Source organism: Nothobranchius furzeri, chromosome 12 (genome assembly GCF_043380555.1).
Source record: "Nothobranchius furzeri strain GRZ-AD chromosome 12, NfurGRZ-RIMD1, whole genome shotgun sequence".
In the NCBI taxonomy this organism is placed as follows: Eukaryota; Metazoa; Chordata; class Actinopteri; order Cyprinodontiformes; family Nothobranchiidae; genus Nothobranchius; species Nothobranchius furzeri.
This window is the reverse complement of record NC_091752.1, coordinates 16005152-16026897: the sequence shown is the minus strand read 5'-3', so window position 1 is coordinate 16026897 and position 21746 is coordinate 16005152. Positions and strand designations below refer to the sequence as shown.

The following is a 21746-nucleotide window of genomic DNA, read 5'->3' as shown; positions in this document are numbered from 1 at the left end:
GTAAAATTATTGTTTATGTTCTTTTCATATGTTTTGCATGGCAGGCAAGGAATAAGCTAAATTGTGTGTTCTTGTTCAGAAGTATGCAGTTTCTGTTATTTCCATATTTGAGGACACTCAACAAAGTAGCCCAGTTAGAAATAAAGCCTTAGGAGACTTAATAATAGACCAGTAGGTGATTAAACTGGGGCTGCATGATGTATAAAAAATTTGTGTCGATTTCAATGTAATCATTATCTTAACCCTCCCAGGCTCAAAATAAGTTTTGGTAGAAGGACGAACAACTAAGTCCTTCAGGGTACTTCTGAGTTAAAAAAATGCTCATGAAATACGTATGTGGCGTAACCAGGTAGGTAGGTTTTAATGTTGCAAATCTGCAACGCCTGCCTCCAGAGGGTTAAATTGATATGAGTTAGTAAAAAAGAGTATGCAAGATCCCAGGCTTTTAATTTCAGTGTATCCCATGTGAGCAGCTGTCGAGATGCCTGCTTGGCTTCACCAATCTGCTAAACCTCTGTTGAATGACATTACAGAAAACTGTGAATTACTGTTGATTACACTTCAGGTTATCATAAAATTTTATCAACTTTCTGACTGCAAACCATGGTTAATGCTCCTCTGGTATGCCAATAGATGAAAACAGTGCACCTAAGCACACTCAAACTCAGCTGAAGGTATTTTAATCCCATCAAAGGTATGACGGTGCATTTCTACGATGTTGTTGCTCCAGAGGTTCCTGGAAATATAAATTGCAACGATAAAAAGTCAAGCTTTGATAATCAGACCTTTTAAGAAACAGCTATCGCAAAGTAAGCTGATAAAGGCAACGGTGTATGTCAACACTTTGTAAAACATTCTTCAGAGGTTCCAGTAGTGTAGAAACAGACTGTTACATACAAGAGTTTTTGCCAGAATGAACTAAACTATCAAAGCTGCCACAGGGAAATTCAAAGGATTTTTATTAATCACCCTAGCATCAACAGCAGATTTACAAATTAAAGTCAAGAAGTGATGTCGGGAGATTTTTTTTATGTGCGATTGCTTCTGCAGCGATTGGGAATCGAGAAAAGGCTGACATTTCAGAGGGATTGAGAAGGTTGTTAAATGTTAATGGATCGATGGTTTTCACTGGAAAATTTCACTGCATAGAGGAGAAACAAAAAGTCTGTTAATTCACAGACAATTCAGAATGTTGTTACCAAAAGTCACAATTCTGATCTAATTTCATGGAATGCAAAACACACTTGATTTGTGTAAAATAAAGATGGAAAGAAAGATTTTTTTATTATGAAAATATGTTTAAAATAAGTTTGCGCAGTGGCGCAGTGGTTAGAGCTGTTGCTTTGTACCAAGAAGGTCCTGGGTTCGCTTCACGGCCTGGGATCTTTCTGCATGGAGTTTGCATGTTCTCCCTGTGCATGCATGGGTTCTCTCCAGGTACTCTGGCTTCCTCCCACAGTCCAAAAACATGACTGTTGGGTTAAATGGTCTGTCCAAATTGTCCTTAGGTGTGTGTGTGTGTGTGTCTGTGTCTCTCTCTCTCTGTGTGTGTGTGTGTGTGTGTGTGTGTGTGTGTGTGTGTGTGTGTGTGTGTGTGTGTGTGTGTGTGTGTGTTTGTGTGTGTGTGTGTGTGTGTGCGTGCATGATTGTTTGTCCTGTGTGTCTCTGTGTTGCCCTGCGATGGACTGGCAACCTGTCCAGGGTGTACCCCGCCTGATTGCCCATTGACCGCTGGAGATAAGCACCAGCCACCCCCGCGACCCTACATGGACGAAGCGGGTTCAGAAGATGGATGGGTGGATGGATGTTTAAAATAAGGGGAAAAAATTGTGATTCAAAAACGTAAGGAAAGGGAGGGAGAAAATGAAGAGGGAAATCAGTGGAAAGGCAGAATAAGAGCAGAATAAGAAAAGGTTAATGACAAAGGTAATGCAAAAGCCAGCCCAAGAGTTTTCAGCTGCTTTTTGAAGAAGATCACTGAGTCCAATGATCTCAAACGCTTCTCAACATCTTGAGCAAAAATGGTCATCTCAACTGATTTATCACTTACTGCCATAACGTAAAAATATAACATTTACTTTGGTTTTAAGTGTTAGACATATAGAAATAAGAATAGGTGGGAGCTCATTTAGGGATCTACACATGGAACAGTCAGAGAAATGTGCTATTAAAAATAAAAAAATATCATAACTCATTGGAATAAATTTTGTTTTCATCATTTTGGTAAATTGTTAAATGTGTATGTAAAAATAGTTAAAACACTCATTTCCTGTTTGAAATAATGCAAAACCAGTTGAAGTTATTTATTAAGTGTTGTCCACTAGATGGCGACAAATGCGCAAAAATGGAAAAACTAATGAAAGCAGTTCACGTGACAGTACATAAAAATCATGTAACTACATGTACATTTAATGTTTATTGTGTTTTCTTCTTTATTATTTGCTTGTTAGATTTTTGTCTTTTTTTCAGAACAACAACAAGTAGAATACATAAAACACGAACAATCAGAAGTTCCACCGTAAATAAAACAAAAAACGCTCTACTTGTGACATTTGCGGAAGGTTAAAAAAAAGTTTTCGCAAGCACTAGAAGAAGCAGTAAATGTTAGCGGAAGTGGCGTTGGAATCATCTTTAGTAGCTGATCAGCGGTCAGTAAATGGAAGCCCTGCCTTGCACCATAGCCTCACTCAAGCTCTACACAGCTGATTCCAGATCAGCACTTCCATAAAGCAGCGACGGGAAAACCAGGAAGCCCACTTTTTCATTGACTAACTGCGGTCTACATCTGTAGACGTTAACGGCGGATGTACATTTTGTTGTGGACAATTTCAAGTATTTTTGTTTTAAAAATTTCTGACGAGTTTGCCTTGTGAGACTTTAGCGATGGACAAACTTCGTCGTGTTTTAAGCGGTCGAGAGGAAAATGAAGAGTTGGGTCTCACTGCGCAGGTTAGTCACATTATGCTAATGCTAATTTCTCCCTGACAGAGTCAACGTATTTTCCTATAATAATAATAATAATAATAATAACGTTGAAGCCACGTGTTATATTTGTTTTGGCGTTTGATGGTATAATAGAGACAGCTAACTTCCTTAAACGTTTTGTTGTTAACTAACAAAAACTGCTTTAGAGTAAGCTAGCATGCTTTGGGGGGTTTGGCGTTAATAACTTGTTTTGTTTACACTCTTTCACGCGTTCACGACTAGGAGGAGTTCAGGTAAGTTATTTTAAAGGTAAAGTTTGGCTTTCACGTTGCAGTTATTAACAGGTTCTGCTTTGCAGACTGTGTTTGTCCGTTTATTTTCGTCAATTTTGTGCTTGTTGTGTTTTGAGGCAACACTGCTGTTTTGACTTGGTTGAATCACCATTCGGAAGCCTGCAGGTCTCAGAAGGTCAATAACGTGTCCTGTGGCATCCTCCCATTGTTCTCACCAGGTCATTGATGGCAGCACTCTCAGCTACAGCACCAGGGTGAAATGGTTTGTCATATGCTTTGCTGGAGGCGTTCTGTGCTCCATACTGGTGAGTGTCTTCAGCTTTTATGGTCTGTCTGGTTTTAGAGCGACCCTGCTAATGTGTGAGCCTCTTTAAATAACATCAGAAATACTTTTAAGTGTTTCATTTACATGTTTTACTTATTTTAAAACATCTTCAAAGACTGGTAATCATTGTGTTGAAACGGATATTATTTACTCAAACTCGCATACAGAAATAGCGTTCTTTATTATTTTTGTACCAAGTCAAACAAGCACACTTTGCAATAATGTAGTTTATGTGACGGTTTGTGCCATTGTACAATGTAATGGCGTATGGTAGGGAAGACTTCCTGTAACTTTCCCTTCAACAGCAGAGCTGTAGCAGCCTGTGTGAGATGATGCTCCTCTGTCTGTCTACTGTGTGATGGAGAGGGTGCTGGTCATTGTCTATGATGGATAAAAGTTTATTCAGCATCCTCATATACACCACGGTCTCTTAAGGGGTCCTATCTGAGACCAGGTCCAGAGCCAGCCTTCTTAAGCATCTCATTACGTCTGTTAGTGTTGCTGGCTCAGATGCTACTGCCCAACACACAACAGCAATGAAGATGGTGCTAGCAACAACAGATTGGTAAAAGGTCTTCAACATCTTACTGCACACGTTGAAGGATCTCAGCTTCCTCAATAAATAGTCTGTTCAATCCCTTCTTGTACACACCCTCCATGTTAGAACCCCAGTCCAGTCTGTTGTCTTGTCACAACACAGGTACCTGTAGTTCTTCACAGCCTCCCCCCGATCTGTAGTGGCTGTGAAGGCGCCCTCCTCTTCCTGAAGTCAATCGCCATCTCTGTGGTTTTACTGACATTCAGAGGAAGACGGCTATGTTTGTGTATAATTTTGTAAAACTGTCCAAAGAATCCTTTTGACTTAAGTCATAATGCAATTTTACTGCATACACCTTCATCTCCTCACATTTAAGGTTGGTTTATGCTTGATGCGTCCGCGAGGTCCGCACAGCTCCGCGCGGAAAAGTTGCGTCATTTTGCGTCATTTTAACAACCACGCCCCTCCACCGCACCTCCGCACGGCCCAGAATTTCCGCAACGCGCACCTCGGAAAATTTCTAACCACGCGGACAGACGGACACGGAAAAACATGGCGGACAGGCAAGAACTAGTAAGGCAGAGGTTCGTAAATACAGACATTTGTATGATTCAGCTCTCAGAGATCACCGTGATCAACATGTTGTTAATAATTCATGGAGAGAAATAGCTCGCACTGTCGGAAAAGACGAGAACGCTGTTAAAAATGCTGAAATGTCGTGTTGTAAACAGTAATTTCTACTTCTACTATGGTGTAGTGTTGGGTGCATGCCGTAGAGCTCCATGCTGCCCCCTACAGTTTGGGAGAATATTGGCTCACCGCAGAGACGAGCCGCACGAACCATAAACACTGCGAGTTGTGAAGCACGTTCCATCCGCGAGCCGCATCACCGTGCGGAAAGTGAATGCGTCAAGCATAAACCAAGCTTTAGGCCTAGTCCACACGTAGCCGTTTTTTTTTTAAATGAATATCCACCCCTCCAAAAACTTGCATCCACACCACCTCGTTTTTAAAAAAAACTCTGTCCACACGTACCCGGATAAATACGTTGTTAAGGACATGTCAGACCTGTAGGCGGCAGTACTTCCCCCGTTCTTAACCTCGTCCTTCGTCTGTGGTCTTCCGCAAGCAGCAGTAATTCCGCTTGCAAAAACAAACAAGGACAAAGCGCTTGGACAATTGATAAAGCGAGCGCAGCTCTGAGGGCATCCATGCTGTCGGCTAGTGTAAACACAGGTCGCACACGTGATGTCTGCATTTTTTTGTCGCGGAAAGTGACGTTGCGGACCTTAAAACTCCGGTTTTGTCCGTCCACACGCAGACACCCAAAACGGAGAAAACGCAGATCTTCACTTTGGCCGTAGTTTTTAAAAAGATCCGTTTTCCTGTGAAAAAACTCCATTTTCGTGTGGATGATGGGCCAAAACGTAGAAAAATATCTACGTTTTGGCAGATCCCCGGCTACGTGTGGACAGGGCCTCAGACTACTGTAACTCTCTTTTCACGTGTCTGAGCAGAACCTCCCTGAACCGTCTACAGGTGGTTCAGAGTGCCTGTGCTCGGCTTCTGCCCAAGTCCTCCAAACACACCCACATCACCCCACTTCTCCTCCACTTCATTGGCTGCCAGTCAACTTCAGGGTTCATTTCAAGATCCTGGTTCTGGTCTTTAGGGTCTTACATGGACTAGCACCATCTTACATTGATGATCTTCCTACACCCCCAGCAGGTCCCTGAGGTCCAGTGACCAAAGCCTACTGGTTGTGCAGCACCAGGCTAAAGACAGGGGACAGACCATCTGCTGCTGTAGCCTGGCCTGTCAGACTCATCCTCTGTTTAAATCTGCACACAAGAGAATGAGTCTGGTAACTCACAGGCAGAGAGGCACATGAGGGGCGGGACTAGGCAGCTCAAAAATAACCAATCAGAAAAAAAGACTGACTGTACCGCACAACTTTGCAGTTTTTTAGCTGTAGTCAAAAATGGCGTCTGGCGACAGTGCAAACATCTTTCTTTAGAAGAAAGGCTTTTAGAGCTTCTTCTTGTTGTTTTAAAGACATGTCCAAGTCATTTAGAACAAAGGAACGAGCCGCAGCAAACTCCGCTTCAGTCTCCATGTTTATGACAAACTCAGCGTTGTGGTGTGTGATGTACGCTACTCAGCGCTGATTGGCTCGGTTAGAATTCTCACGGGGTGAGGTTATTAGAATAGGTGAGTTCCCAGACCCTTTCTCTGTGCAGAATTAAACAGAGGAGTCTGGCTGGCCAGGCTGTGCTGCAGTGGCCCCCAGACTCTGGAACTCTCTCCCCCTGAGCCTGAGTCTCCTTCAAAAAGCAGCTGAAAACTCACCTGTTCAGGCTGGCTTTGGTGTGACCTTCTCCACCCTCCCCTTATTCTGCTCTTTCTACCTATTCCATCTTCCTCATGATCCATCAATGTCCCTCTTTCCTATTCACTCTCTCTCTCTTCCTTTACATTTTTTAATCACAATTATATATTTTTGCTTCTTTTAAACATATTTTTAACCATTTTCAAAATTCTTTTTTATGTTTAAAATGTTTTGTTTTTTGTGAAGCGCCTTGTGATTTTTGTCTTGAGAGGCGCTATAGAAACGATCGTTTCTTCTTCTTCATCTTCATCTTGTCTTGTCTTTGACCCCTTAACAGATAAAATTCAGTTTTAATGTTGGTCTTTTTGCTTCATTTGTAGGGCTCTGCGCTGCTGTTCCTTCCTAATGGGATCAAGCTTTTTGCTGTCTTCTACACAGTAGGAAATATTTCAGCTTTGGCCAGGTAAGACTGAAAATTGAGTCCACAGAATTCCTACATATTGAGGCTGTAAACTATTAATAATATAAATTAATTTATTATTAAGAGACACCCAATTAAATTAATTCATTACATACATAATCTTTACCAACATGCTATTAGCTATGAATATGTGTTTGAAGAGTTTCATCAGGTACGTATGTATTTACTCCTACGAGACGATTGTGTTCTTTGCTGAATCGTTCATACAGCAGCAGGTTCCTGCTCGCTAGCACTGTTTATACACCCAACACACTCACATTGCTTAGAGACTACTTCCGCTCCCGACTCTTGAGGCATTTCCCTTCATTTGTCTCTGCCTTTTCAATGGAACAACACGGGGGAGAAAATGCAGTGTTTACAGATCTTAAGAGAGAAACAAGCAATCAGGTCTATAACAAACAGCTCAAAAGAAGTGACCAACCCTCTTTCAGTTGCTCAAAAGATAGAAAGACTTGTTTCTACATTCAGTTGTTTTATACTAAGTTGTATGAGGGAGCAAAAACTTCTTGTTGACTTATTGACCCTAAAAAAAAACATTTGTTAAAATGGTCTCTTTTCCCCAACTTTTGTTGTAAGGTACGTCAGGACCGCTCCATTCTTTAATCAGGAATATTAAACAAGTTGGGTTGTCTTGGTCACGTTTTCAGGAAAAACAGTCATGCTGCCTTCTGAATGGGATGTGTAGCCAATCAGAAAGCGAGGTGACGGAAGGACACTGCGTGCTCCATAGGGCCGGGCGATGTGGCCTAAAATCAATGTCGAAGTATTCTCAAGAGTTCACTTAGATAACATAAATGGACGATAATTACAATGTATGCACAAAAAAGTTGTCCACTAGATGGGGCTGTCACGTGTATATAGGTGAGTCACTTGTCATGTGACTGGAGGTGGTACAGCTTCAGAAAGGGACACCAACATCGGCCTACACACATCTTTCCATTTTTTTATTGCCACTTTTTTGACATGGTAAAAATGGTATCGTTAGAGTCATAAATGGCGATAACGATACATTTTTGATTTATTGCCCAGCACTAATGCTCCTCCTCCACCATGTTTGTTTACTCCAAATTCAAGTTTGAGCTCACTGGGTTTTATGAGATTTCTGACCGGGGAATGTTCGTGTGTGTGCATAACCAAAAGCAGTAATAACAAACGTGGACAATTATGTGATACTGATGATTTTTTTCTTTTTGATAAAGGCTTTTTATTTATGTATTTATATATATATATATATATATATATTTTTTTTTTTTTTTTTTTACTGATATCTGATATACCAACTCTTAACTTCTATTAAAAGAGTTAAATCCAATTAGCCTGGCTTGCCAGACTCCTCCTCTGTTTAATTCTGCACAGAGAAAGGGTCTGGGAACTCTCCTATTCAATAACCACACCCCGTGATAATTCTAACCGAGCCAATCAGCGCTGAGTAGCGTACATCACACACCATAACGCCAAGTTTGTCATAAACATGGTGACTGAAGTGGAGTTCGCTGCGGCTCTTTCCTTTGTTCTAAATGACTTGGACATGTCTTTAAAACCACAAGTAGAAGCACTGAAAGTCTTTCTTCTAAAGAAAGATGTTTGCGCTGTCGTCAGACTCCATTTTTACTACAGCTAAAAAACGACAGCGTCGCTGACGTCACACACAGCAACGCTGAGTTTCTCATAAAGAACGAAGACAGCAGCGGAGTTCGCTGCGACTCTTTCCTCTGTTCTAAATGACTCAAATGTCTTTATAACCACAAGTAGAAGTGCTAAAAGCATTTCTTCTAAAAAAATAAAAGATGTTTGCACCATTGCCCGACGCTTTTTTTTTTTTTTTACTACAACAAGAAAACTACTGCGTCATGCGGTACAGTCAGGATTTCCATCTTTTTTCTGATTGGTCATTTTTGAGCTACCTAGTCCCGCCCCTCAAGTGCCTCTCTGCCTGTGAGTCACCAGACTCTTCTCTGTGCAGAATTAAACAGAGGACGAGTCTGGCAGGCCAGGCTAAAACCCAATTCCAATCATTTTCAATATTACATTTTGGTGGCCATGTCATGCCGATAATACCCAAGTTTTTCTTCTTCTTTTTTGTGCAGCGTTTTTATGCAACATCAAAAGTTTCCAACTGTCCTTGGTCTCAGAAGAACTCAGCTCTCATTAGTTAAATGACAGCCTGTGCTACATTCAGAAGCTGACAGATTTTCTCTCCCTCAGTTAGCAGGAGCAGCATGTGCGTGGACATCAGTAGTGTCGTTGTAACACTGAGCAGTGGGAGTCATAGTAGTAAAGACATGCATCAGATCAGTAGAAAGTCTATGTCAACTTACACTGATCTGGTGCTTCATCTAACAGGTGTGACCCCCCACTGATTCCCTCTACGCACTCAGCTGTGCTGATCATAGAGCCAACTGCTTTGGCTGCCGGGAAAGCCTTTCTCTCTTAAACGTCTCTGACGTAGAACGTGCATCAGATACAACACTCTACAGTGTCACTGTGCTGCCGGACAGGAAACGTTTAACCTCTAATTATTCCAGACTCAGCTGGTTCTGATGTTACTGCCACTCTGTGTGTGTGTGTGTGTGTGTGTGTGTGTGTGTGTGTGTGTGTGTGTGTGTGTGTGTGTGTGGGGTGTAAGTACTGATGTCATGGAGTCCTAAATCTGATCAGACTGTTCCAGTGTGGACAATGGCCTTTGTTATGTGAGAGTAAAGATGTGAAACCAAGACATTCAGTTGTTTTAGTCACATGATTTTATTGATATTACGTGTTGAGTTATAGGGCTGAGGAAGTAGACCCGTGGACAGTGAGGACAGTACTGTCGCCTTAGAGATGTGAAAATCTTTTACCTCTTGTTCCAGTTTTAGACCTGGAAGCAACAGTTTGCTTTAAGCAAATCCGTCACATTGATCTAACTTAAAAGTTTCCCAAAAGTAATTTCTGTTGTTTAAGAAAATGTTATTTTGCTAAAATGATTTCTGGATCTTCGCTTTAGTGAACCCTATTTAGGGCTGAACATTGGCTCATTGCTGGTGTTGACTGGGATTAACTCAGTTAAACAACTGATAATTGTATGTGTCAGTAAACATAGGTAAACCCATGTTGTGGCTAATACTGAATGATAATCACACAAGGTTTTACAAAGCACTGAGATGATGTATTGTTAGCTTTAGCACTTAGCAAAGCTGAACATTTCAAATAGAAATTGGAGAAAGGAGTAACAAATAACGTCCTTTTTTATTTTGTGTGAACTGCATGGATCTGTGTAAAGATGATCCTTTCTTGTCTCTGTTTATTAAAGCACCTGCTTTCTGATGGGACCATTAAAACAGCTGAAGCGCATGTTTGAAAAAACAAGAGTGATAGCCACCATTGTTATGCTGGTAAATAAAGAGCTTTTGTTGTTCTTTATGTACGTCAAGCTAGATTTGTAGTTATTTATTTGTGTGGTAATGCTTTTAAATGTTCAAGAATCAGTTACTGAGAACTCTCAACTTAAAGAGCAAGTCACCCCCAAATCAACTTTTTTTTTTGCTGATCAGCTATACAAACGAGTGTCTAATCGTTCTGTAGACACGTGTATTCAATTATTTGGCACGTCAGTGAATCTTAGTTAAAATGTAAATATTCTGCCTAAAACTGTCAGTGTTGCGCCGACGTCAGGTAAAAACTATGCACTGCATTTTCCTTTAAATCTCCCACCGCTATTGGCCAAGAGGTATGCTATGATTTTAACTGGTACATTATGATGTCACAATGCCGTTGTGAGCCTGTGTGTGTATTTGTTAGCTGCTCTGCCCTCTCGGTCTGCCAGGCAACAGCATTTGTTTTTTTTTTCAAACATGAATTGGGAGTGGAATAAGACACTGGTAGGGGGTGACTTGCTCTTTAACTCTTCATGGTTTTATGCCTGATTCACTCCAACTACGGAACGAATGTGGTCCATTTTCTGGATGGAATGCCATTCACACTGACTTTGGTTCGTGTTTTGAACTCTCTGGAAATTTGCTCTCGCGAGAGGACAATATTTCAGGGGTTCACGCGAGTTTGCAAAGCACTGACAGCAATTATTAGAAATTTGACATAATACTTTTAGGGGTATACTTGTAAAAATAAAATTAACCTTCTGATATATCTGTCATTAATAATGATGTAAAAAGTCAGGAAAAATACAACACGGGTTTTACAAACCGGATTCCAAAAAAGTTGGGACACTATACAAATCGTGAATAAAAACTGAATGCAATGATGTGGAGGTGCCAACGTCTAATGTTTTATTCAGAATAGAACATAAATCACGGAACAAGAGTTTAAACTGAGAAAATTTATCATTTTAAGAGAAAAATGTGTTGATCTGAAATTTCATGGTGTCAACAAATCCCAAAAAAGTTGGGACAAGTATCAATAAGAGGCTGGATTAAGTACATTTGAGCATAACGAGGAGCTGGAAGGCCAGTTAACACTAACTAGGTCAATTGGCAACATGATTGGGTATAAAAAGAGCTTCTCAGAGTGGCAGTGTCTCTCAGAGGCCAAGATGGGTAGAGGATCACCAATTCCCACAGTGTTGCACTGAAAGATAGTGGAGCAATATCAGAAAGGTGTTACTCGGCGAAAAATAGTAAAGACTTTGCAGTTATCATCATCAACTATGCATAACATCATCCGAAGATTCAGAGAATCTAGAACAATCTCTGTGCGTAAGGGTCAAGGGCTTCCGGTTGAGTGAACGCTGGCGTGTCTGGCTGCCGCTGCTCGCCGGCAAACTTTTTGTGTTTTTTACTTCTTTTCACCCGAGTCATCTGTGCAGCCCTCTCATTTTGATTGTATTACTGTTTTCCTCCCACTTGCGGCCCTCAACCTGACTGCCATATCCCTGTGTCGGCGAAAACTCATTTTCACCTATCTGTTCAGCTTGCGTTCTGGTTCCACGTCATCACCTCCCTGCTCCACTCCATAATGTGGTCCAGCAGGAATTTTATGTGCCTCTCACTGGCCTGGATCATCCTGTCGCTCATTCTTCTGTCCGTGGATGGACTTCTCCAGTACTCGGCGGCGGAGCTCTTCAACCTCCGCTTTCATCACTCCGGATCCCCACCACCAGCTCTGTGCCTCTTCCCCGGCATCGCTTTCCAGCCTCGCCGGCGGTATATCCATCGGGGGTCCTGGCGGAACCTCCGTCTCGACTCCTCCAAAGGAATACCCTCCTTCTGGTCCACGGTTCGCTGGCCGCTACCCAGGAATAGCTGTCGAGCTGTCAACTCCAGCGTGTTAGCCCGGCTGGCTAGTCGGGCTAATGCTCCTGTCGCCAGGGACTACCGCACTGCTAATATTGGTCTTCTCAACATTCGCTCCCTCTCTGGTAAAGGACATCTCCTCCAAGATACAATCAAGGAGTGTAAGCTAGACTTTCTTTGTTTAAAAGAAACTTTGCAACAACCCGGTGATTTCTCACAACTCAATGACTGTACTCCTCCCGGATTTGTTTACATCTCCAAACCACGCGGGTCGTGCCACGGCGGCGAGACTTGGAAGGTCCTTCCCTTAAGCCTGCCTCCTCTCACCACTCTGGAATGCCTCGCCTGTCAACTCTCCGGCCCAACCCCCACAATCATTGCCACTGTGTATCGTCCCCCCAAGTTTAGCTCTGAGTTTTTAAGTGAATTCTCTGCTCTTTTAAGCCATCTGTCCACCCTTTCCCCAAATGTAGTTTTACTTGGTGATTTTAATATTCATATGGACAATATGGCTCTCCCCCTCACCAAAGACTTCCTTTGGACAGCCTCAGTTTTCATCAATATGCCAATTTTCCCACTCACATTAAAGGTCACACCCTGGATTTAATCTGCTGCTCCGGCCTGACCCCCTCCAACTGTACAGCTGGCCCGCTCCCTTTCACGGACCACTTCCTCATCTCATTTTCTGTTCCCCTCCGTCTCTCCATCATCAAGTCACCCTGTATTATTTCATTTCGTAATATTAAGGACATTGATCTAACCTCCCTTTCCTCCAGTTTTGCCACCCTGACCCCAGATTTATCCTCTAGTCCCGATGATCTTGCCATTCAGTACAATAACGGTCTGGTTTCTATCCTTAATTCATTTGCTCCCATCAAATCCCGCTCTGTATATTTCATTCGGTCTGCTCCTTGGTTCACCCCTGCCCTACGCTCCTTGTAAGCCACTAACCGGAGGCTTGAAAGACTCTACAAGAAAACCTGTCTCACCATCCATAAAGACTTATATTCTGCTCAAATTTCTCTCTACAAGGACTCTCATCTCCCATGCCAATTCACAGTATTACTCCGGTCTCATCTCCTCCAACTCCAGCAACACTAAGACATTATTTTCCATCATGAACAGCATTTTTCAGCCTCCCGACTCCTTACCCATCCATCTTTACTCTTCAGAAACCTGTAACTCTCTCCTTCAGTTTTTTAATAAGGACAATAGAATCCATCTCTCTTCACCTCATTCCTCCCCTCCCTCCCCTGATTTATTTGAACGCTCCATTCAGTTCTCCTCCTTTGAACTTCCCCATCCCTCAGAACTATTAGATTCCATCACCAAGTCCAAACCTTCCATTTGTCTGCTAGATCCCGTTCCAACAGTTTTAGTTAAATCCTGCCTTTCCTCCCTGCTCCCCTTTATAACAGCCATTATTCATTCCTCACTATCCTCTGGTACGGTCCCCTCCCTCTTCAAATCCGCTTCAGTCAGCCCTATTCTAAAAAAACCTGGTTCAGATCCCAATGATTTCAATAATCTCTGTCCCATTTCCCATCTTCCCTTCATTTCCAAAATTCTAGAGAAAACCGTTGCATCTCAGCCGCACTCCCATCTCACCCACAATAACCTTTATGAACAGTTTCAGTCTGGCTTCCGTCCCCACCACAGCACAGAAACAGCCCTCATCAAGATCACCAACGACCTATTCATTGCTGCTAATTCTGGTTTGATCTCCATTCTCATTCTCCTCGGTCTGAGTGCGGCCTTTGACACCATTTCTCATCCCATCCTCCTCAATAGACTCTTTCTTAAGCCTGATTTATGCTTCTCCGTCTGCGTCAGTGCGGAGACACGCAATGCCATTATCCGTCCTTGCGTAGGGCTCCGGCAGGCACGCAAGTACGTACGGAATCGAGCCCACTTTTTAAAACATCCATCCAACGAGATGGATTACGCATGCCTGTGATTGGTCAGGACACCGCTGTTGTTTACAGCGCCGCCATTGCAAAGAGAGCCGAGGACAACTAGCGGCAGACACGGAGAAGCTTGAAGAATACCTCGCGAAAAAACTCTACAAATATGAACGTTTAATTCTCCCGTGACTGGAGGAGTGAAAAGATGCGCAGCAAGCGTTTTATTTGTGGGCGGAAATGACAGGAAATGTGGGTTTAGAGGTGGGGAGCGCATGAAGAGGTGGGAGAATGAGAGACAAATATGTCCGTGTTAAAAGTCTCTTATACACACAAAAAACACAATATAAACACACGATCTTGGACCGATACATGACAGGATACCACAGAACAGCACTACGCCCTCTGTTGTCCTGCCGGGCAATTGCTTTGCAACGCTCCCCAGGAGACGGAGAAGTGACGGAGAAGTATGAGAGCAAAACACTTCCGTCAATCCGTGCGTGTCTGTCCCTTGCGGAGCTGACGGAGAAGCATAAACCAGGCTTTAGGAATCACTCACACACCCCCTCCGCTGGTTTCAATCTTACCTTACTGGCCGCACTCAGTTTATCCAGTTTAAATCCTTTTCCTCAAAACCCTCCCCAGTCAAGTCAGGCGTGCCCCAGGACTCTGTCCTGGGCCCCTCCTCTTCATAGTCTATCTCCTCCCTATCGGCAATATCTTCCGCGAATTGAATATCCAGTTTCACTGCTTCACGGATGACACCCAGCTCTACATGTCTAGTAAACCCAATTCAACTCTCCCACCGTCCTCCCTTACCTTCTGCCTCTCAGAAATCAATTCCTGGTTCACCTCTAATTTCCTCAAACTCAACGGCAATAAAAATGAACTTCTTGTTGGTACCAAATCCACCATCTCCAAATCTGACAGCTTTTCCTTAACTATTGACAGCGCCACAGTCTCCCCCTCCCCTCAGGTCAAGAGTCTAGGTGTCAACCTCGACAGCTCACTTTCTTTTCAAGCTCACATTAATAACATAATTCGGTCTGCATATTTCCATCTTCGTTCCATAAACCGTCTCTGCCCCTCCCTTACCCCTCACACTGCCGCCATTCTCGTCCACAGCCTCGTCACCTCCCGTCTCGATTATTGCAATTCACTTCTTCATGGTCTCCCCAACAAACTCCTTCATAAACTGCAACTGGTCCAGAATTCAGCAGCCCATATTATCACCAGAACCCCTTCCTTTCATCCGCCGTTGCCAGCTGAAACTCTACAGTGCAAAGAAGAAGCCATTTCTAAGCAAGACCTACAAGCTCAGGCGTTTTCACTGGGTCAGGGATCATTTAAAATGGAGTGTGGCAAAATGGAAGACTGTTCTGTGGTCAGACGAGTTCACGATTCAAAGTTATTTTTGGAAATGTGGGACGCCATGTCATCCGGACCAAAGAGGACAAGGACAACCCAAGTTGTTATCAACGCTCAGTTCAGAAGCCTGCATCTCTGATGGTATGGGGTTGCATGAGTGCGTTTGGCATGGGCAGCTTGAATGTCTGGAAAGGCACCATCAATACAGAAAAATATATTCAGGTTCTAGAACAACATATGCTCTCACCCAGATGTCATCTCAGGGAAGACCCTGTATTTTTCAACAGACCACATTCTGCATCAATCACAACATCATGGCTGTGTAGGAGAAGGATCCGGATACTGAAATGGCCAGTCTGCAGTCTAGATCTATCACCTATAGAGAACATTTGGCGCATCATAAAGAGAAAGGTGCGACAAAGAAGACCCAAGTTAGAGGCCTGTATTAGACAAAAATGGGAGAGCATTCCTATTTCTAAACTTGAGAAACTGGTCTCCTCGGTCCCCACACGTCTGAGTGTTGTAAGAAGAAGGAGAGATTCCACACAGTGGTGAAAATGGCCTTGTCTCAACTTTTTTGGGGATTTTGTTGACACCATGAAATTTTGAATCAAACATTTTTCCCTTGAAATGCTACATTTTCTCAGTTTAAGCTCTTGTTCCGTGATTTATGTTCTATTCTGAATAAAATATTAGAAGTTGGCACCTCCACATCATTGCATTCAGTTTTTATTCACGATTTGTATAGTGTCCCAACTTTTTTCGAATCCGGTTTGTATTTTGACTGGATGCACCTCGCTGACCCATGTCTCACTTCCTGACTGGCTCTTGTAATTTATTTACTGGACTCAAAATGTGCCGCAGCCGGCAACATTTTTTTGAACAGACTAAATGTTTTTTGTCTTTTGAGCAGCCGTATGTCGTCTCGACTGCATCTGCTCTGTACTCGGTGTGAATCAGGTGTTGCGCTACTCAGCTTTAAACAGACTCTGTTAGTAGAGACTTATTTGGATCATCGTTTACCTTTTAGGTTAGAAAATAAAGTTGTCACTTAGTAGCATCTGCCTTGTAAGCATGCACAAACAAAAACATGCTTTTGTTCTTCGCCCACCAGCTCTGCCTCGTCTTAACTCTTTGTGCAGTGTTTTGGGTAAGTTTGCAAAAGATTAGCAGCCAAAGGCTAATTTCATATTGTGGTAATATTTCTATTTAAACAATGACTGTATTTTATTTTTGCTATTTTTCTTTTACAGTGGCATAGAAAAGGCTTGGCTATCATCTTCTGTGTTTTGCAGTTTTTGGCAATGACTTGGTGAGTATGGCCTTTTAGTCTCACCTGCTTCTCAGCAGTAGTAAACGTAGGGCTGGCTGGTAATCAGTTTTCAAAATAAAAGATTATTGGCTTGTCAGGACCTTCAGATTCACGTGGAACTAAACGTGTGACCAAGTTTTGAAACATCACGAGGACGAAGGTACAGGACCGTATCCTCGGATCACTAATCAGGACGGCTTCAGCCTCCAAGCTGTGCTGTTTTGCAACTTGTTACATTCATTTCCGCTCTGCCTGTATTCTTAAAGGCATTGCCATGGCAACCACATGTCACACATTTCAAGCTCAGGCTCACATGAGTACGGGCCGTGGCTGCGCTCCCAGACAGGCACTCAGACGTCTGTGTGAGGGCGGTTCTGCCATAACGTCATCGATGACCCTCACAAAAGTGAGCAAAGTCCGGTCCTCGGCCGAAGTTACTGAATGACCGAGTCGGACTCTCAGGGGGTTTAAATCTTCGGCTCGTCACTTGCGATGGGTGTTAAATATTTACTAATAACTTTTTTCTGTCATGCTGCAGCTCAGGCGTTAGTTAATCATTCAGCCGTTGTACCAGATTCTTCTCATATTTGGAATAAATTAGATGTTTAATCAGCAGCTTAAGATAATCATTAATGGTTTTGTTTTTGCTGTCTTGGTCTCATCAAGTCGTCCCTCAACTCCACAGTGTGTCCTATTTATTCACAAACACATTTTCACTATTATCTATTTTAAAAGACCATCAGAATGCATATGTTTTATTTAACCTGTAAAAAATTTCTAGGCGTTTTCTCTGATTCTGTTTTTTTACATTTTATTTAGTATCTACTTTCCTCAAAACAGGAAGTTTAATTTTGAAACTCCTTGAGACTAATCCAAGGACAAATCCACATTTATACACAAGTTAAAACTAGTGCTACTTTATGATGAATGAGTCCACCTTAAGCTGGATTTGAACTAATCTGTGATTTTGCTCCTCTGTTTTCTTTCAGGTATAGCATCTCTTACATTCCATTTGCCAGGTAAGACGACGGGTCTTTTCAGCGCTGATCTTTTGTTGATGAGTTTTGAGTTACGAGTATTCCTTCTGCTTGGGTCCTTTCTTGGAAAATCAGGCACAGAAAGGGACACCTTTAACAAAGCTTTAGCTCTCGTCTAGTATAAAAAAACAGGCTTGGTGGCCCGTCAATGAAAACATGTTTTTATTTACCTCTTATCGCTGTTTGCTTCCACCATATGGCTCTAATCCCAGTGTCAAACAAATGACAGCTGGTTGTTTTGGTCTCCGCTGAGCATTAGCCCCCCCGATATCAAAATGAAATGATTTGTCAAGGAATAATGCTCTTTCAGCCAGATTTGCTAAGTATTTCTTCTTCAATCAAGCTTTTATATCTGACGTAATGAGCTCACGGTAAGCTCAGGGTTACGGCTATGATTGGATGTTGACAGGATCGACTGATGTCCGTCTCGTTTAGCTTGTTTTGAAGCAGCACAGATCATTTTTAACGATCTTCCTGTATTTTGTGCCATCCAAGTGCTTTCGTGGAATGAAACATTAGGTGTGAAGTGGTTTTGTCAGTCCAGCTGTAAAGTGGGGTTAGATCTCATTTGGCGGGAGGTCCGGATCTCCTCCCCCCACTGCTTGCGGCTCCTCCATAAAGTGTCTTGTGTGTTTGGGCGACCCTATAATCCGTCCTGACAGCTGAGGCGTCACCCCCCACCCCCCAGAGCAAACGCTAACAACAGAACAGACATGTTTTCCCATTACACCCTGACTTAAAAAATACAATTTTTATTAAATAAATGCAACATTTAACAGCTTTTTTTCCCTCAGAATGTTTAAAAATGAATTTCTTTCTATTCTAGGCATATTCTATACATTATCTGTGAAGACACAGTTAGTCTTTTCTCACTAAGCCTCTTACTTTAATCCATTTTTCATTCAGTTTAGTTTTGATCACTTGGCTTTCTATTGTTTTCTGCTGTTTCAGAGCAGAGGCAGGTGTTGATCTGAGAGGACTGAGCTTAAATCCTTCACATCCCAGAGTTACTTTTACCTGCCCAGCCAGGACGCCACATGGCTGGTGGACTTGATCCGTTAATGTGTTTTACCTGGTTGCCTCCTATAAGCCCTAACGTGTGCTGTGCAGTTCCCACAGGATTCAGGAACGGGGCGGAAGCCTCAGAACGGACATTCGCTTGCGCAATTTTTAGAAAAGCAAAAATTGCATCCAGCCATATTTACAGAAAAAAAGATGAGGTAGGAATTATGAGTCTGTGTGTAGACCTCAGGGTGGGTAGAAGCAGAGTCTCCCCCCCCCCCCTGTCCACCTACCTCCCCTCCCCCCTTCCCGGATGTGTCTCCTTTTAACCTTGGTGATTTTCACACCTCCTGCACTGAATTTCTTCTGTGGCTGCTGGCAAAGTCTGCATAGCAACACACTGACAGCAAGAGCAGCGTGTGTTGTCATGGCGATCGCTGGCGTTGCGTCACCCATCGACACAGTGCACCTGGAGAAAGGGAGCCCCCATCGCTGAGAGCATGTGGCGCTTCCCCCCCCCCCCCCGTCAAAACATATTCACTTATTCATGACGAGCCCCACCTAGATCATCACAACAAAAGAGCCACATGCAGCTAGAATTTCTCCATTTGCTCTTCTGTTCTGCTGTATTGTTTCTGTATCGCTGATGTTTTCTTGTCTTGTGTGTTTTTATTTTCCAGGGATGCAGTGATCAAGTGCTTCACAACCTGCCTGAGTTGAAGCTCCAGTTCTTTTGAAGATACTTCCCAATTTACAAGCCACACAAAGTCTTTATAATGGTTTTCAAAACAAAAAAAAGGGTTTACACACTTCTTCAAATGTTGGCTAGTCTGCACTGCACACTGTAAATTCTTGCTTGATAACTAATCAGATAGTAACACCTACCAGTCTGTGGAGTTAGGAGCACCTTTTACTTGTAATATATTTAAACTAAACCTAAGCTGTTCCTGTGTTTTCTGAGGATTTTATACCGTTTTTGTGCAGGGAAGTGGTTTAGACTCGGTTTTGGAAAAGCAGCTTAACAAAAGTGCCTTGGTGGTTAAATAAAATGAAGAAAATGGTTTATTATTGCCAAACTTGTGTATTTTCATTTTAAATGTGCTGGATTTTTTATTTGAGTTGAGGTGAAGCATTGTAATCTTATGTCTTATCTGTAAGTGACACATATCTAAGCTCTCCGATATAATTGCTTGCTTATGTGACCATTTAATTTTGTCCTCAGCTGTTGAGCTTCACTGGTGATGCTCTGGGACCCACTTCCCCTTTGAGGATTTCCTTTCTTTTCCAGCTAATGAGATTAAAATCGCTGCTTTTGTGTCTGCTTTGATCATCTTAAGTGTGCATTGAGACACATGCACCCCCACACACAATAAATTACATCAAAAATGCCTCTTTTTTTATGAATAGAAAAAAGTGTTTTCCTACCAAATATATCAATATAGCAATGACCCAGTTAATTTTGCTTTTCTGAGCATTGTGATTTTGATGTGACCTAATAACCCAGCTTGCATCACATTCCCTACATTGCTTTGGCATGTAGCCTTTGAGGATGTGGTTGCCATGACGACCTCCTCAGGAGGATGCATTGCCTCTGCCTACCCCCATTTGTGGAGCAGATGTTCACAGTATGCCTAGGTGTGTTCCATTTAATGGAATCCTTTTGCACCAACAGTTTTGAATAAATAATTTCTACTTCTATCTTGAAAATCTGAAACAATTTACCACAGAGCTTCTTGGGATGTAAATAAAATACTGCATTTCTTGTGGAACCTCCACGTAGATAATGTGGTGGATTATCAAGGACGCAGTCTCAGTTGTGATTTAGCAGAGAGCCAGAAAATCCTTCCATCTTGAAGATCAAGAATTCTTAAATGAGCAGAGGGAGGTTTTTTCCCCCTGGTTATTCCGAAGTTTGACCCCATCCATCTGTTAAGAGTTCCAACTGTTTCCTCCAGTTGATCTAATCTGCTGTTATGTCAGAGAGACGAGGGATTCTGCACGACAGCAGCTGTTGAAATCTTACATTTGCTTCCTTTCCAACCCAGTGTTCTGCATCTTCCTGCAGACTTAAATAACTGCACCAGTGCAATTTTGTTTTTCTTCCAGTGTTGACATCAGTGATCAGCTGAGATACGTGTTTCAAAGAGAGAATTAGGGAGAACCAACATAAACTTTGCTGAAATCAGAGACTAAATTAAATATTTTCTGTTTGGTCCACAGACCCAGTTGGAAATCAATCTAAACATTTTTTTTGACAAAGCATAAATCTGCATGATAAAGACAACTTAATTCTCCTACACCTATCTCCCGCATTAGCGTCTGATGGCAGTAAAACGAACATTTTTCGTTATTAAAATTTCTGACTCATTGAAATAATTTTTCCCATGTTGATAAATTTGATTAAAATGAAAAAATGTGTGTAGGTTGACAACATTCGTGCCCCTTTAAGAAGCTGTACCACCTTGAGTCACGTAAAAATGTGACTCAGTGTGCTACATGTAACGCCCCCATCTAGTGGACAAATTTTGTTTCTGCGCATACCTGTAGTTATCCTCCATTTATCGTTATCGAAGTGAAATCCTCAATATATCGTGATATTGTTTTTAGGCCGTATCGCCCAGCCCTACTTCTGATAGAAAATAGACGAAACTCTAGGATTTTAAAAACGACTGACAGATCTACGTCACACTGTCCCCTAACGTTCCATCTTGACTCACGACGGGGAAGGCTGTTGTTAGAATAGACTTTATTGATCCCACAGTGGAGAAATTCACTTGTTACAGCAGCACAAACACTTAACTCATTCACTGCCATTGACAACTAAAGCCGTAATTTTAAATCCAACCGTGCGTTTGCATTTTTTTTTTACTGTGGGCATCAGAACAAGCCCCCGCACTGTGGGAACAAACGTCTTAGCTCTAAAGCCGATCTTCGTCCGCATACGTCACACGTCACGTAATCAGGAAGCAGAAAATCCATGTGTTAGGAGATCGTTTTGGGCCGCTGCTGT

The 21746-nt window shown here is 42.4% G+C and overlaps 1 protein-coding gene across 1 annotated transcript; it reads left to right on the top strand.

Annotated features, from left to right (window-relative positions):
- Positions 1 to 2615: 2615 nt before the first annotated feature.
- Positions 2616 to 20124, top strand: sft2d1 (SFT2 domain containing 1). Its single transcript, XM_015944502.3, has 8 exons — positions 2616 to 2949; positions 3437 to 3523; positions 6791 to 6873; positions 10181 to 10262; positions 16500 to 16535; positions 16639 to 16697; positions 17687 to 17716; positions 19417 to 20124. The coding sequence occupies exons 1-8, from the start codon at positions 2884 to 2886 to the stop codon at positions 19454 to 19456; spliced, it is 483 nt and encodes a 160-aa protein (XP_015799988.1). The 5' UTR covers positions 2616 to 2883; the 3' UTR covers positions 19457 to 20124.
- Positions 20125 to 21746: the final 1622 nt, after the last annotated feature.

Excerpts from the sequence above, each read along its gene's own strand:
- sft2d1 (XM_015944502.3), top strand. The coding sequence starts at position 2,884 with ATGGACAAACTTCGTCGTGTTTTAAGCGGTCGAGAGGAAAATGAAGAG. Across the intron at positions 10,263-16,499 it reads TAGCCACCATTGTTATGCTG|CTCTGCCTCGTCTTAACTCT; the intron begins GTAAATAAAGAG and ends TTCGCCCACCAG. Across the intron at positions 16,536-16,638 it reads CTCTTTGTGCAGTGTTTTGG|TGGCATAGAAAAGGCTTGGC; the intron begins GTAAGTTTGCAA and ends TTTCTTTTACAG.